Source organism: Pelophylax lessonae (assembly GCF_965119305.1).
Source record: "Pelophylax lessonae genome assembly, chromosome: 8".
NCBI lineage: Eukaryota > Metazoa > Chordata > Amphibia > Anura > Ranidae > Pelophylax > Pelophylax lessonae.
Genome location: NC_138775.1, coordinates 207,018,560 through 207,036,293, shown reverse-complemented (window position 1 = coordinate 207,036,293; position 17,734 = coordinate 207,018,560). Strand labels below are relative to the sequence as shown.

At 41.4% G+C, this 17,734-nt stretch overlaps 1 protein-coding gene across 1 annotated transcript in view; it reads right to left on the bottom strand.

Moving 5' to 3' along the window:
* TADA1 (transcriptional adaptor 1) overlaps positions 1-17,734 on the bottom strand; it is a 116,261-nt gene that overhangs the window by 41,749 nt on the left and 56,778 nt on the right. The window contains exons 5-6 of the mRNA XM_082266136.1: positions 13,307-13,516; positions 11,492-11,643 (exon numbers count right to left, since the gene is read on the bottom strand). Coding sequence (XP_082122262.1) covers positions 11,492-11,643; positions 13,307-13,516 — 362 coding nt within the window. The remainder of the gene's footprint in view (positions 1-11,491; positions 11,644-13,306; positions 13,517-17,734) is intronic.

Below are 17,734 nucleotides of genomic sequence, written 5' to 3'. Positions count from 1 at the left end.
CCTTGGGTGTTGGGCCTCTGCATATGGCCAGGCTGTGAAAAAGCCTCATCCATGTGATATCGCCATACTCAGTAGGAGTAGCAGAATGTTTTTTGGGGTGTCATTTTTGGTATAAGAGAAGGTGGAGTCTGGAGTTGTGGGAGGGGTTGATCCGGCCTATATAAGCCCAAGCCTACCTCCATACAGGACTGAAATCCATTGGTCACTTCCGGTTCCAGTTGAGCCAGTCTTCCTTGTGGTTTTTCCAAGCAGCCAGGATACTTTCCAGGGCAGTCCACAGAACACCGACGCCGGTTTTAAATCCGCTTGGGCACGGTCTCGCACAACGCCGCTGAGCTCCTGGGGCACCTTGCCGAACTTCCGGGTCAGTTGACGAGTGTCCGGGAACAGTGAGTAAACGAAACACTGATTGAAACTGCCGCACGAGACGCGCATAAACAAACATATAATAAATATGAACTGCACATTTCTAAAGACTTGTCACTAACCAAGGCATGTACGCACTCATATGAACCATTTTATAATCACAAATCGCACAGGCATTCACATAGCAGAGACCCCGTACAGCTAGTCTCTGCTGCAAAAAAAACAAAAAAAAAAAAACAAACATACATTTTGTTCCGCTTAAATAGTGTTACTAAACTATGTAAAACACACGCCAACACCGCCACCTACTGTGGACAGCACAAACTACACGTCAGAACTACCACCAGTCCACAGAATTGGCTCAGACGCTCTCCAAGAGTCCACCCGCATACGCGATCTGCGTCACTAGTATACAACCTATGAGTTATGCTTCAACATAATACAACCCCTTGTGTAAGCTCCACTCAGTTCAATAATAAGCTAATAGAAATACTAACCTAGTAATACCATTAAAATAAAAGACTCTAAATCATACAAAACAATGTAAAACTACAACTATGTGCCTATATAGCCAAGAGACTGTAAGACATATTACGGACAGTCAGCCTTAAACAAATATACGTAAACACACCTACGCACAAGGTTGACAATTACGCTGTAACATTAAACGTTGGCTTACAGCTCTAAGAATTTCAAAGGTACTAACAAACCACTTAACAGGTAAAAGTCGTCGAGTTATCCAATAGCAGCAAGAACAAATGCAATATTGTTAAACTTAAGCTTCATTCCAATCCTTCAGCCATAGGTCCAGAAGTAACACTACATAAGTTCAACCCCTTAAGAGGAGGATCAGCATACGCAGGTATATATCAATTTTTATAATATTAAATCGCTCAAATCATTCACGTTAAAAGGTATCAACCGCAGTATTGCTTATCAACAAATGGTATATACGAACATAGCCAAGCATTCAGTCAAGCCACAAGACCCCTCAAAAGTCATACAGGTATGCTATTTCTGACAGATTTGACAGTGTTAACTGGCAGGTAGCGGACGGGAGCGGCCCTCAGCACAGGTTAAAATACAAACACAATTCCAAAAAAAGTTGGGACACTGTACAAATTGTGAGTAAAAAAGGAATGGACTAATTTACAAATCTCATAAACTTATATTTTATTCACAATATAATATAGATAACATATCAAATGATGAAAGTGAGACATTTTGAAATGTCATGCCAAATATTGTCTCATTTTAGATTTCATGAGAGCTACACATTCCAAAAAAGTTGGGATGGGTAGCAATAAGAGGCCAGAAAAGTTAAATGTACATATAAGGAACAGCTGGAGGACTGATTTGCAACTTATTAGGTCAATTGGCAACATGATTGGGTATAAAAAGAGCCACTCAGAGTGGCAGTGTCTCTCAGAAGTCAAGATGGGCAGAGGATTACCAATTCCCCCAATGCTGCGGCAAAAAATAGTGGAACAATATTTTAGAAAGGAGTTTCTCAGAGGAAAAATTGCTAAGAGTTTGAAGTTATCATCATCTACAGTGCATAAGATCATCCAAAGATTCAGAGACTCTGAAACAATCTCTGTGCGTAAGGGTGAAGGCTGGAAAACCATACTGGATGCCGGGCCCTTAGACGGCACTGCATCACATACAGGAATGCTACTGTAATGGAAATCACAACATAAGCTCAGGAATACTTCCAGAAAACATTGTAGGTGAACACAATCCACCGTGCCATTCGCCGTTGCCGGCTAAAACTCTATAGGCCAAAAAAGAAGCCATATCTAAACATGATCCAGAAACGCAAGCGTTTTCTCTAGGCCAAGGCTCATTTAAAATGGACTATGGCAAAGTGGAAAACTGTTCTCTGGTCAGAGAAATCAAAATTTGAAGTTCTTTTTGGAAAACTGGGACGGCATGTCACCCGGACTAAAGAGGACAAGGACAACCCAAGTTGTTATCAGCGCTCAGTTCTGAAGCCTGCATCTCTGATGGTATGGGATTGCATGAGTGCGTGTGGCATGGGCAACTTACACATCTGGAAAGGCACCATCAATGCTGAAAGGTATATCTAAGTTCTAGAACATATGCTCCCATCCAGATGTCGTCTTTCAGGGAAGACCTTGCATTTTCCAACATGACAATGCCAGACCACATACTGCGTAGAAGAAGGATCCGGGTACTGAAATGGCCAGCCTGCAGTCCAGATCTTGCACCCATAGAAAACATTTGGCGAATAAAAAAAGAGGACGATGCGACAAAGAAGACCTAAGACAGTTGAGCAACTAGAAGCCTGTATTAGACAAGAATGGGACAACATTCCTATTCCTAAACTTGAGCAACTTGTCTTCTCAGTCCCCCAGACGATTGCAGACTGTTATAAAAAGAAGAGGGGAGGCCACACAGTGGTAAACATGGCCTTGTCCCATCTTTTTTGTTGATGCCATGAAATCAACTTATTTTTCCCTTAAAAAGATACATTTTCTCAGATTAAACATTTGATATGTCATCTATGTTGTATTCTGAATAAAATATTGAAGTTTGAAACTTCCACATCATTGCATTCTGTTTTTATTCACAATTTGTACAGTGTCCCAACTTTTTTGGAATGGGGTTTGCACTTTGTAGTTACCCCGAGACCAACACCCATCCTCACATGGAGGTTTTCTCGCCCGTCGGCCCAATTCATAGCTAGAGTCTTGCATACACTCTGCTAAGAGGTCTAGTAAGGGCGTCCCCTTCCTTATCCTTTTTGTCTCATCGATTTCAAAAGAGGCCTGCACCCCGTCATCGTTTCATGGCACAGCACAGGGCCAAATCATAGAAATCACCTCCACCATCCACCAACCACTTGGCAATTAGCAGGGCCTCACCGTCCCATTTATAGCCAAGTTCTTCACCCCCCCAGCATTTAGGAAGACGCCAGTAACGCAACTTACAAAACATTTGTCTCCTCGCAGCGTTAACTGGCAGGTAGGGAACTGGAGTGGCCCCAAGCACAGGTTAAAATAAGTTTTAGTTACCGTGAGAAAAACAAACACCCATCTTCACACAGAGGTTTTCTCGCCCATCGGCCCAAATCATAGATAGAGTCTCGCATACACTCTGCTAAGAGGTTTAGTAAGGAAGTCACCTTCCTTATCCTTTTTCGTCTCATTGAGTTCTCCAGAGGCCTACACCCCGCCATCGTTCATGACACAGCACAGGGCCAAAACATTGCCACATGAATTGCAACAGTGCCTCTACCAGCCACTTGGCAATTAGCAGGATGCCAGTTAACGCAACTTACAAACATGGCATAACAAATTTAGTTTTAATGTCGTCATAGCATGTTTCTCGTGTCAGACCAAGGAGAGGACTTCTCCCTACCCAGCGCTCCAGCTAGACCACCCACTCCAACTACTGTCCCCACGGCAGGAGAAAACCAAGACCTTTCAAGCCCCTGTTCCTTGAGATCATGGACGATCCCGAAGATCGCCACAGAGTTAAGGCGTAGAGGGATACTATATCTTGCCACCACCAGAAAGGCAGAAATATATAGAATTTTGTTGGCGAATATGGATAACCCACAACCGGGGGTCAGTAAGCAAAACAACATTAATGACACCCTGACAGGGATACAGGCCACAATGACATCCATTGAGTCGTCCATTAATAATCTGAATCAAAGAATGGAAAGTTAGAATCCGTGGCATCGGCTATCCTACCCGGATGAATCATCGACCAAACCATCTCTCAGGGTATGGTTACAGGTACACAGACTGCACAGGGCTTCACTACATATATCATCACACCAGCACATATGGTCCCTCCCAATATTAAGAAAGACATACTGGAGGGCAAGGATGTAAACCTCATGTCCTTACTAAAAGCATCTCAAGACACAGTAGAGAACAAAACATACAACTACAGTGACCTTTCAGTGGTGCTAAAAGCTAAAGATTCAAGGCTGAAGAAAAAGTTGTCCACTCCAGACTTTGTATTAGCTTTCGGTTTGTATAGAGACGTGATATGTTTAAATTTTCCACAACGTAGAGAGGAACTGGACTTGTTCATGCACAAGTTGGTAGATCTGGGGAACAAGTACGGTGGTACCACTTTTTACGATTACCACAATTTTTTTTCAGCCAAGGCAGCAGTAATCTTTGCGCAGTTCAACATCAGAGTAGACTGGAGTCACTTGGACACGGAGTTGTTTTGTCACCACTTTTCCGGGCTAGTACTGCTGGCTTGGGCAATTAGCTCTTCAAACTCCCATTCTACCAACCTGTGCGCCAACATACCCAGGTTACCCACCACTAGCTATGCCACCCCTAGCAGTAGTAAATATGAAGAGAAAGGTTTAAAACTGGGGACAAACTGGGGAGACTGATAGTATTTTTGGGCAAGGCACAGATTTGCAACAACTTCACGCAGGGGGTTGAACTTTTAGCGCCTGCAGGTTGTTGCATGTCTGCTCTATCTGCTTCCGAGCGCACGCCAAGTTCATGTGCCCCAAGTACATCCCACAGCCGAGAGAATCCCAAACAGACCACTGCTGTTCCAGGAACTCATCCTGGACTAGCAATACTCAAGGCACACGGGAGAATGCTAGCACAAATGGCGCTCTCAGCTAACACCAGACACTCGTACAATCTAGCTCCAACCATCTTCAACAGATTTGTTGCAGAATACAAAATTACGAACCCGTTGTCATTTACCTCTTTTTGCCACCTAAATCTAAAACTCACACACTACACGATATAACTATATCTAACAGGCATACAATACCACGTCATAAACACATACCTCAGTCACAGTACCTTCATGTCTTCAAACCCAATAAAGAAAATCTTAAAAAGGCATCCTACCATTAGAAGGTCACACACCCATGAAAACACAACCTATAGACGGTAACAAGTTCAGAGCATTATCTGACATATGTGATATGCAACCATTCAAAACAGGAACAAACACCACTATCAAAACCGCTATATTTCTGGCCTTCTACGAGTTCTTACGACCATACGAGTTTACAGTAGGAAAGACAAATGTTACCACCAACAGTCTGAAAATAGCTGACCTAAACAAGATAGGGGACCACTATGTCTTTACACTATGGCAATCTAAAACAAATCACATGGGGCCGCCGGTCAACGTACCACTATACCCCACTGGCAACAAATAGTGCCCAGTTCAATTACTCAACCGTTTTCATCAGACCCTAATAGGTCAAGACAAAAGCGCTCCCCTACTGAGTTTACACGGTAGCCCACTGACATCAATATTCATGGTATACATAAGAACTCAAAAATAGGTTGCGATACATCAGCCTTCACCGGTCATTCGTTTCGTATAGGGGCAGCAACAGCAGCCTCTAGTCAAAACATACTCATACACATAATCAAAAAACTGGGGCGAAATCGTCAAAATCGTCAGCATACGACTGCTACATACCCCAATCAGAAAAAGAACTCAAACAAGCTTTGAAAGAGTTAGCCAAAAATTGATTAAAATGTCATATCTACACGGTTGTTGTTAATGGTTACATACGTATTAAAGTTTGCATTCTTAAAGCTTCTTTCACACGGCCGCTCCGCTGCTTTAGTCCGCTGCGGGACTTTTTTTTATTCACGGAGCGGATGACATTTGTGTCATCCGCTCCGTGTGCCCGCATATCATCCCATCCGTTTGCGGATGATATGCGGACATAATGTAAGTATATGGCATTGCGGATGTCAGCGGATGACACCACTGACATCCGATTTTCCTTCCTTTCCGTTTTTTACATGGATGAAAAAATAGGGTTCTGTTCCATTCCAAAAAACGGAACAGAACTGAAAGGAGGAAAAGCGGATGTCAGCGGATGGTATTTCGCTGACATCCGCAGTGCCATTCACTTACATTAAAGTCCGCAAATCATCCTATTTTTTTGCGGATGATTTGCGGACACACCCTAAGGGTCCTTTCACACGGCCGCTCCGTGTGTCCGCAAATCATCCTATTTTTTTGCGGATGATTTGCGGACTTTAATGTAAGTGAATGGCACTGCGGATGTCAGCGGAATACCAACCGCTGACATCCGATTTTCCTCCTTTCAGTTCTGTTCCGTTTTTTGGAATGGAACAGAACCCTATTTTTTCATCCGTGTAAAAAACGGAAAGGAAGGAAAATCGGATGTCAGCGGTGTCATCCCAGCCTAAAAGAAAACGAATACAGCCATCACATCTAAGAATTGGAGAACTGCAATTGTATTATTATTGATTTTTCTTTGTTGGAAGGGGGGTGAAATAAAACATTTTTGTCACAATGTATCTTCTAAACGAATATATTGTAACATAGCGAAACAGAGCAAAAAGGCTGCTAAAAAAGCAGAATTCTAGAAGAGTTCCAGTTTGTTCAATATGAAGGTGTAGCACTTATTTCAACATTTACATATCAACTCATGTCAGACACTAATCACCGACTGCAATTGCAATTTCTGCTTGCAAATACTTTTACTAGATCAAGAAACGTATTAATCTGGATGCTTGCCTCACCCCCCATGCATTTTATTCCTATTTTTTGTGTTTTGTAAGACGATTTACCATATCTGCATATTACCATGCTGTTGTGAGCCTTATTTCCTTATAATACCTTTAATAAAAATCCACTGAAACAGAAAAGCAAAATTTAGAAAAAGCTATTATGCATCCATTTGGACATGTAAGAGGTTGCATTTGACATCCCCTATATTTACCAAGTTGATCACCAGTTAGTTTAGTAGAAACATAAACCGTAAGTTGCGATGCTTACAGCCCACAGTCTAGTGGGAGGACAAGACCTAGAATGCAATCTACAAAGCCCCTTGCCTAGTAGGAGGATGAGGCCTTGTATGTAGCCAACACAGCACACAGTCTAGACGTGTGTATGAGGCCTTGCGTGCAAACCTACAGAGACTTGATCCAATCTTGAACAACAAAACGATGACACTGGACCTCTATATGTAGACCTGCAGAGCTTGCAGCTGAAAGAAATATACATGCCTTTACATGCAACCTTACAGAACTTACATTCTAGTGAGATGAAAAGAAGACAAATGAGGAGTTAAGGTATTGCATGGTCTTTAAAGCTCTTCCGACCCCCAACAGATAAGCAGGGAATTTTTCACATTTTGTAGTCGAGGATAAAACGGAAACAGTTTCAAAATAGAATCATACATAGCCTTCCTTGTGGCACTCTGCTCTGCCTGTAGATTCAGAGTGAGAAAGAAATGCTTCCAAGCTTCTCCTTTAAGAAGAGTCAATCAGTGGGAGATCTTTCTCATCTCCCCACTGGCACACAGAGCAATAATGCTAATGCAAACAGGGTGATTAGTGTATGCCCAGGCACGTGCCTATGGAAATAGAATAAACCTGTACATGGGGGCCACCATGTGTGCCCATATGTAAGCTGTGCTTCCAGATTTTACTGTGCTTTACTGTTCCTCTCATTCAATGCAAGTCTATCTCTGTCCAGACTGACAGCAAATTAATATAGATTCAAAATGGGAAAGTTGCCTTTTTTTTTACATCAATGTTATAATTTGCCACTCCCTTTCATAGAACGCCCCCTCTGAAGTCTGCAGAGAGAGTGACCCGCACCCCTTACTGGTTCCACTTGTTGAAGTTACCACCCTACTGCATCCTGATTGATGCATAAAACCAACAACTTACTCTATTGATGAAAATAAGTCTTGTAGTTATACTGGCTATTCATTTAGTTGTGTTTGCATGGTTACAGTTCTAAATCTGAAATTTCAGTAACGTCTGGCTTGTTTATATATCACAGCACAGGTTGCAGAAACTCCAAGCTGCCCTAACTCATTTCCTTACTTAGTTCTTTGTAACTGGTAATGCTGTCCTTTCCAGTGTCTGGACACACAATTTATGATGGGATGCATCAATTAGAAAAATAATGGGGTTTTAAACGTATTTTATTGTTTATCCAGTAGACTGCATTTTTTTTTTTTATACTTTTATCTAAGTAGGTTTTCAACTTTCACTTTTGAAAATAGCAAAAGGACATCCTGCAGCCAGAATTGTTATTCTCCTAATATGTATTCATACACCACCTGGTGGACAAAAATGGGATCACGAAACAAAGCTGTCCATCAAAAGAAAGGTCAATAAATCTTGGCAATTCAAAGAGTAACTGGAGAAAAATGACAATACAGTAAGTAACTTAACAATAACCTACTTATCCTGAACTAGCTCTAACCTTAGAGTGCTGAGAAAAAGCATTTAACAATGCCAGGAGTGCTAACAAAGGTCAGTATTTTTTAATTAAAAAAAAAAAAAAACCCTCCCAAAAAGGAAATAAAATGAAAAAAAAATGTGGCTGTAACTGGAATTTGGCTTTAATTTGTTAGTCACTTGTGTAAAGTCCATCTAAATCTACTAGTTCATCAGACACCATGCTTCTACAGACAATGTTGCTGTCCAAGGGTCTCTCCATTTCTCCTCCATAGATACTGTAGAGGAGTCACCCTAAGACCAGAAGTCTGTTACTAGCCAGAACTTTGGGAGAAAATAAAAGAGAAACACCTGAAAACAGAAAACTAAAGCAGCCACCACATCTAGAGACTGGTAGGTTAATATTTATTACATTTTGTATCTGGGTTTACACAAACTTTAAATGAGAATTTTTAATAGAAATCTTCTATTCCATCACTGCCCTCTTTCAAATTGAAAGCCATGAGTATGCCTACATTGTTTCTGGTTTCAATTTTTGAATGACTGATCTGGTATAAGCATGTAGCAAGAAACATAGAAAAGTGACAGCAGAAAAAAAAACAGTCTACCCCCCCCCCTGCTTTATATATATATATATATATATATATATATATATATATATATATATATATATATATATATATATATATATATATATATATATATATATATATATATATATATATATACACACACACACACATACATACATATACAGTGGGTACGGAAAGTATTCAGACCCCCTTAAATTTTTCACTCTTTGTTATATTGCAGCCATTTGCTAAAATCATTTAAGTTCATTCTTCTTCCTCATGAATGTACACATAGCACCCCATACTGACAGAAAAACACAGAATTGTTGACATTGTTGCAGATTTATTAAAAAAGAAAAACTGAAATATCACATGGTCCTAAGTATTCAGACCCTTTGCTCAGTATTTAGTAGAAGCCCCCTTTTGATCTAATACAGCCAGGAGTCTTTTTGGGAAAGATGCAACAAGTCTTTCACACCTGGATTTGGGGATCCTCTGCCATTCCTCCTTGCAGATCCTCTCCAGTTCTGTCAGGTTGGATGGTAAACGTTGGTGGACAGCCATTTTTAGGTCTCTCCAGAGATGCTCAATTGGGTTTAAGTCAGGGCTCTGGCTGGGCCATTCAAGAACAGTCACGGAGTTGTTGTGAAGCCACTCCTTCGTTATTTTAGCTGTGTGCTTAGGGTCATTGTCTTGTTGGAAGGTAAACCTTCGGCCCAGTCTGAGGTCCAGAGCACTCTGGAGAAGGTTTTTGTCCAGGATATCCCTGTACTTGGCCGCATTCATCTTTCCCTCGATTGCAACCAGTCGTCCTGTCCCTGCAGCTGAAAAACACCCCCACAGCATGATGCTGCCACCACTATGCTTCACTCTTGGGACTGTATTGGACAGGTGATGAGCAGTGCCTGGTTTTCTCCACACATACCGCTTAGAATTAAGGCCAAAAAGTTCTATTTTGGTCTCATCAGACCAGAGAATCTTATTTCTCACCATCTTGGAGTCCTTCAGGTGTTTTTTAGCAAACTCCATGCGGGCTTTCATGTGTCTTACACTGAGGAGAGGCTTCAGTCGGGCCACTCTGCCATAAAGCCCCGACTGGTGGAGGGCTGCAGTGATGGTTGACTTTCTACAACTTTCTCCCATCTCCTGACTGCATCTCTGGAGCTCAGCCACAGTGATCTTTGGGTTCTTCTTTACCTCTCTCACCAAGGCTCTTCTCCCCCGATAGCTCAGTTTGGCCGGACGGCCAGCTCTAGGAAGGGTTCTGGTCGTCCCAAACGTCTTCCATTTGAGGATTATGGAGGCCACTGTGCTCTTAGGAACCTTAAGTGCAGCAGAAATCTTTTTGTAACCTTGGCCAGATCTGTGCCTTGCCACAATTCTGTCTCTGAGCTCTTCAGGCAGTTCCTTTGACCTCATGATTCTCATTTGCTCTGACATGCATTGTGATCTGGAAGGTTTTATATAGACAGGTGTGTGGCTTTCCTAATCAAGTCCAATCAGTATAATCAAACACAGCTGGACTCAAATGAAGGTGTAGAACCATCTCAAGGATGATCAGAAGAAATGGAAAGCACCTGAGCTAAATATACGAGTGTCACAGCAAAGGGTCTGAATACTTAGGACCGTGTGATATTTCAGTTTTTCTTTTTTAATAAATCTGCAACAATGTCAACAATTCTGTGTTTTTCTGTCAGTATGGGGTGCTATTTGTACATTCATGAGGAAGAAGAATGAACTTAAATGATTTTAGCAAATGGCTGCAATATAACAAAGAGTGAAAAATTTAAGGGGGTCTGAATACTTTCCGTACCCACTGTATATATATATATATATATATATATATATATATATATATATATATACACACACACATTTTGTATTTTCTTGTTTTATTTGGTTTTTAATGTTTCGTTAATTGTTTTTGTCTAAGTATAGATCTATGCTTGCCACAAGCATGTTTGAAGCCATTTACTGTTGACTGGCTCACTACCTCTGCTGCAAATTTATTCCAAGCATCAACTACCCTTTCAGTAAAATAATACTTTCTAAGGTTCGTTTTGAAGTAACAAACTCTTGATCTGCATACTTGTTTAAGGTCAGCATCTCAAAGTATTGAATCCACATAACAGCCAGGCAGTTACCATTTCAAAAAATGATCAGCCAGTCAGTCAGCAAAGGCAGGCTGTATACAATATTGCTTCTTGTTCTCTGTTTAAACTAAAAGTTAACTATAGATTTTACAGAGGTTCAGTTTCCCTTTTTGTTCACTGGTAACATTAACATTCTAATAGGTAAAAATTAAAAAAAATAAAAATAATATTTAGATGTAATTTCTGCACTTACCATTCAGCAAGCTGATTGTAGGTTGCCACACTGTTCCTAAGGTAAGGCTGAGGATTAATGTTGCAGCCAAAAGCATATCTGAAATGTCCCTCCTTGAGGCGATAGGCTTGTCTACGTGACACTACCGATGTCAACAGATCTTTTAGATGTTTCTGGGGAAGAGATGAAATCATTAATTCTTTTCCCAAAAAAACTGAAATTGACAGCCAGTCAATTAAAGTCTATAGCTACGTAAACTAAGGCACATTATCCCTCTGAAACTTACTGATCTCTTTGAGTAACCCATAAACATAAGTTGTTTACAGTTGTATCAGAAGGCAAATCTCTTGACTGTGGGTATTTTTTGGGTTGGCTGGCCAATCCACCGTTAGAGAGGAGCAGCCCAAAAAAAAAAATCTGCTTTAGAGTGTGACAGATCTGAGAGCTGGAGCAGGTTAATTGAAGGATACAAAGGTGATTAGGACAGTTTTTTTTTTTTTTTTTAAGCTGAGCTCAATTAATGGATCTAACGGCAGTGGCCATAGCGGTAAAGAAAAAAAAAAAAAGTTTGATTTTAAATAAAAGCTTACTGTATTCCTTTCCTCCATCCACAGTGCCTAGTGAGAACGATGTTCCAATCCTTCCAGCAAGATCTTGAGAAATACAGAGCAGCTGTAATATCAAGAGAAGATCTTGCAATGGACAAGAGCGTGTTCTCACAAGATTTAGCCGGCTCTGCATTCCCCAAAAATCTTTTCAGAAGGATGATGACGTCACACCCAGCGGTATGGAGACGGGGTAAGGCAAGTATAAATCTAACATTTTCATTACAGATACCTTTTACACCTACTGCCATCAGATTTTTAGTTTTATAATGATTTTATTAAGATTTAATGAGGTACAAAGAGGCCAAAGAACATAGTACAGTGTAGGACAATAAACAAAAAGAGGCATTGAAGGGTATCAGTCCATTCCTCTGCCGCTGGGGTCAGGATCAGACGATTTTTAAAGGGAGGAGGGGGGAAGCAGACAGTATAAGTGGACCTTACATTGTACTGCAGGATCTGCTTTAAGGGCAGTTAAGTCATTCAATGTAAATGACACCCTATAAAGTCTATGAGCAGCTTTAGTTCTGTCAAATTGCTTTTTGAAAATTGTGGTCATTAACCGTGGCTGCAATTGTCTATTGGAGGTCAGCAATATTCACTACTACAAAATCAGGATCTGTAAACTAGAGCAGAACATAAATCAGGCAACACTAACAAACATATCTTACAAGCACGTAAAGAGCAGCACACGCACAATCCAGCCAAAATCAGTCAATCAGGATTCATCTTTTACTAATTTTATGTGTAGCTTCCTGTTACCAATCCATGCATTAGTTTGCATAGACCATTTATACACTCAATACAATATATTTCTGTTTACTGCCATTTCCCATACAAAAATCAATGCTTACAATGCCTTCAAAAAAAGATTCAATGGCAGTCTGATTACCAATAAAATCAGAAAACAAAGACCCCCTTAGTAATCTAGTCTAAATCTATACAAACGGGATGTGAATCTGGAAAGGTGTTACCATAATTACTACAAGGACTTTAGACTTGTATTTTGTACTGGTGTTCAAACTGTGCTCATCATAATGACCCATGAAAGTTTAAATTAAAAGCCCAGCTCCAGAGGTTTGTTCTGTCCGGGTACAGGAACATTTTGGCAGCACAAACCTAGGAATAGTCACACAACCGCAATGCTTTACAATAAAAAAAAAAAAAAAAACAATCACAAATGTGCTGCTTTCCAAGTTAAACATTACAAGAATACAGCCGTAATACATGCCTCTAATGCATGGATGACAATGGTCACTGCTTCCTCCGTTACATTGTCCAGTCCATGTTCATATGCTGTAACGATCATCCTTCCCTCAAGTTGCCCTCGAGTGGGCAATGTCATAGTGTGGGAACATAGCTTCAGCTCATCATCTTCTTGAGGATCTCGGCTGACAAACTGCTGAGCTGCAGCCAAGGGATTCTGGGGCTGGAAGCGATGCTGGAGAAAAGTTAAATGGTGTACAGTTACATAAACTAGATAGTTTAAATAAAAAAAATAAAAAAACGCAATAGATCGTTATATCCCATTTCGTTCTCAAACTGGAACATTAGGTTCCAAAATACATATAGCACTAAATTATATCAATGAGTTTTGAAAGACTGCCCCATACAGACCGAAAGGTTAATCTCTACATCACAACACATAACTCAACACTATAGCAAGGCACCGGTTCATTTCTACATGCAGATAAAGCAAAACCAAGGGCCTGTTTTTCTAAGACACTATGAAGATGAGAGTGTCATGTAGAAAAGTCCTCAAAATATCTTCTTGACGTGTTAAGCCTAGTACACACGCAACGATTTTTCGCCGACCGGTCGTCCGTCTTTTGTCCAGAGTGGTGTTTTGTTGGTTGGAATGTGCCTAGACTGCACTGGACTTTTGTCGACCGACAAAATTCTACTTCAGAAGTGATGTCATGTGTTGGTTTGCTTTCTTTGTGTCCTTTCTTCTCTGAGCATGCCCAGTCTTGCTCATAAGATTTTTCCCTGTCGAAATCTGTACTGACTGCACGAAAATTGGCCGTGTTTTGACGGAGGACAAAAATTTTATAGCCTGCACACCAGATTTTTTTCGGCCGAAAAGTCGGAGTCGGTTGTCGGAAGCATCATACTAACAAGCCGAAAATCGGCAGATCGGTCGTCGGACGAAAATTCTCTGCCGAATTTCAATGCGTGTGTACGAGGCTTTAGTATTTAGAAGTAATTTACAATATGGATTACTCGTTCTAAACTGCTATTGTGCTTTTGTCAATTTGTGCTGGTTGGCTTAAAGCTGTAGTAAACACTTCTTGGTGACTTGTACCTACAGGTAAGCTTAAAAAAAAGCTTACCTGTGGGTATGAGGAATATCTCCTAAACATGCAACTCCGAGTTACTACCTGCGTGATGTGGACACTTCCTATTAGAGGGCCAGCTGAGGGGTCCTCTCAGGATCCAGAAGAGAACTGATGTCAGTTATGGAAAGTTTGGGGGACTAGTGGTCTCTGATGCCATTGTATCACTATATTAGCAGTCACCTGCAACAAAGAACCGTGAGGAACATATATGGGGTACTTAGGTGAGTTAAGCTGGTTTCACAAGGTAAGGCAACAAAAATTCCTGGCAGAATGGGTTAGAGGTGGGTAGGAGGGAAATAGATAAAAACTATAATGAATTGTGCGCTGTTCAAATATTAACAATAACATAACAAATATTTATCCTAATAGTCCATATAAACAGTGCACTCAGTGATGGATGTATACAATAAAAAAATTGTGATATTACAACAATCATCCAAAATAGTTGTCCACTGAGTAACAAATCTTTCAGAGGTGCAAAATATATCTGTGATTCCCATCCATATGCAGGTCACTGTGTATTAAAAAACCATCACCCAACACCTCTGGGTGCAAGACTGTGAGGAAGTCACGTGCTAAGTGACGCAACGCGTCGGGCAGAGCTAGTGACGTCACTTCCGGTGTCTCCAGTACCCAGAAGCAGCAGTGAGAAGGCCATCTATTCATGAAGAATCTATAAATTGATGTGCTGTCTAACAAGAAGCAGTTATGCAAATAATTTTTAATCCATTAAAAGGACACCCTTTTAAAGCCTTCTATGCTATGAGCATATATTTATTTTTTCCCATATTCGGAGTTTATGTTCACAAGCAGAGTTCTGTCCAAAATAAATGATACCATAAGGAGGAGGCTATTCAGTTGGAAGCATACTGGGGCAACATTATATGATTCCAAAGGCACAACAGGACCTGTAGTGGGTCCGAATTCAAGGTGAGCAGGCATTGCACCCAGAGGTGTTGGGTGATGGCTCTTTAATATACAGTTACTTGTATATGGATGGATATCACGGTTAACATTTGCACCTTTGAAAGATTTATTTTACTCAGTGAACTACTAATTTGGATGATTGTTGTAATATCACCCTTTTTATTTTTTTATATACATCATCACTGAGCATAGCCTTTATATGGACTATTAGGATAAATATTTAGGTTATTATTATTTGAACAGCGCACTATTCATTATAGTTTATGTATTTGTATGGTAGGTGTTTACCATTGTCAGTGGTGCAGCAATTCCCCGCTGTTTGCACATACACACATAGCAGCGCAAATTAGGAGGGAAAACTGGATTTTTGACTTACCGTAAAATCCTTTTCTCTTAGGTTCATTGACAGACGCATTCTTCTGATGCATATCAGTAGGGTTATACTGCCCCCTACTGGAGTAGGACACTAGGCAGAAAAAAAGTTCTGGCTATGCCTATGGGCAGTCCCTGGGGGTATACGTTCTCTCGTCCTGCATAGGATATCAGTTTTGTATTAAAGCAATGTCAGAGAAAAACACACCAACCCACTCAAAAAATAGAAGGGCGGGTACTGCGTCAATGAACCTAAAAGTTTTTACTGTAAGTCAAAAATCCAGTTTTCTCCATCGTTCATTGATGGATGCAGTCCTCTGATGCATATCAGTAGGGACGTCCCAAAGCAGTACCCAAATGAGGGGTGGGAACAGCAGAACAAAAAAAAAAAAAAAACAGTCCCCAAGGCCAACGTGGCCAACCAGGCAACTCAGGACTCATCAGAACAACAAAATGGAGGTCCACCTGAAAACCAAACAGGAACACCCTCAACGAAGGCCAAGGGGCCCCCTAAACAGCAGCCTGCAAAACTATGCGGCCAAAGGAAGCATCTGCAGATGCCAGCACATCCACTAGAGCAGGGGTGTCAAACTCAATTTTGTCATGGGCCGCATCAGCATTATGGTTGCCCTGAAAGGGCCGGCTATTATTATTATACAGGATTTATATATTGCCAACAGTTTGCACAACACTTTACAATATTATATCTGTAAGATTAGATGTCCAGAGCACCCCACGCCCCTTACATGAGCTGTCAAGAGCCCCCCCACCATCAGAAGTTAAGAGTCGCCCACCCTTCCTTACATCATAATGCACCCCCTTACCTTGTGCTGCTGCCAGGAAGAAGATGCGGGTGGATCTCAGAAGAAAAAAGTGCAGGGTCTGGAGGAGAACCAGAGGCGGGCTGGAGTCGGCTTCCAGAGTCTGCAGAATGCCTGAGACCAGAGGAGGCAGAGGCAAGGTGGTGTTGTGGCTGCACAGAGAGGTGCAGGATCTGTAGGAGGAGTTCTGCCCTCCTCTCTGCTGCAGACTGCTGGGAAGGGGGGGGGGCAAAGACAAGACTTTCTGAAGCTGCACAGAGGAGTGCAGAATCTGGCAAAGGAGTTCTGTCCTCTCTGCTGCTGACTGCTGAGACAAGGTGGGGGCAGAGACAAGGGGGGTGCTGCAGGAGAGGTGCGAGGGCCACATGAAATGGCCTGGGGGGCCACATTCGGCCCGCGGGCCTTGTGTTTGACACCTGTGCACTAGAGGAATACTTCTCTGCCAATGTTACTGCAGAAGTCTCCCCTGAGACTGTTTGGGCAGCTCACATGGTGGTTATAAGGGGGAAGAGAATTAAAATCTCCACCAAACTTATACGTCAGAGGCGTGCTGATCTCCTTAAATTAGGATCAGACTTTCTTGCACTTAGTAAGGCCCACAAAAGGGACCCTAGCCCGATGACTTGCAAACTTCGTTTGGAAGAATCCTGTAACGCTCGTGCGTTTTTGTAGTAGGCTGGATTTGCAGCTGCAGAATCTCCACTCAGTAGTCATGTAGAGATGTGTTGAATAACCAGATCCAACTCTCCAGACTCATCACTGTGGACTTGTCAGCTTCAGCATACAGATATACACACTCAATAAGATGTTCCTGGAGTGATAGGATGTATATAACAGTATGAAGATGATGTGCTGAAGGGACAGGTGTGAACAGTGAGAGATGGCAAGCACTTGATAGAAATGTTCAGGAGAGTATTAGATGGTATTAGGTAGAATGCAGATAGGTTAGTAATCGAGTATGGTAACAGGTGGTAAGGACAGCAGATGACAAATACAGGATAGACTAACCCAGTGCAAGGATAGATGGTAGTAGACTCAAGAGCTAGCAATCTATGTAACAGTGCAGATGATAGAATTAGTATGCATAGATAGTAACAGTCCTTATGTGCAGAGGTAGATAGTGTAAGTAAGGTTATGGAGGATTCCCCTGTGGGGTACTTATCACTAGTAAAGTTAGTAGTAGCAGGGTCCAGTAGTAAG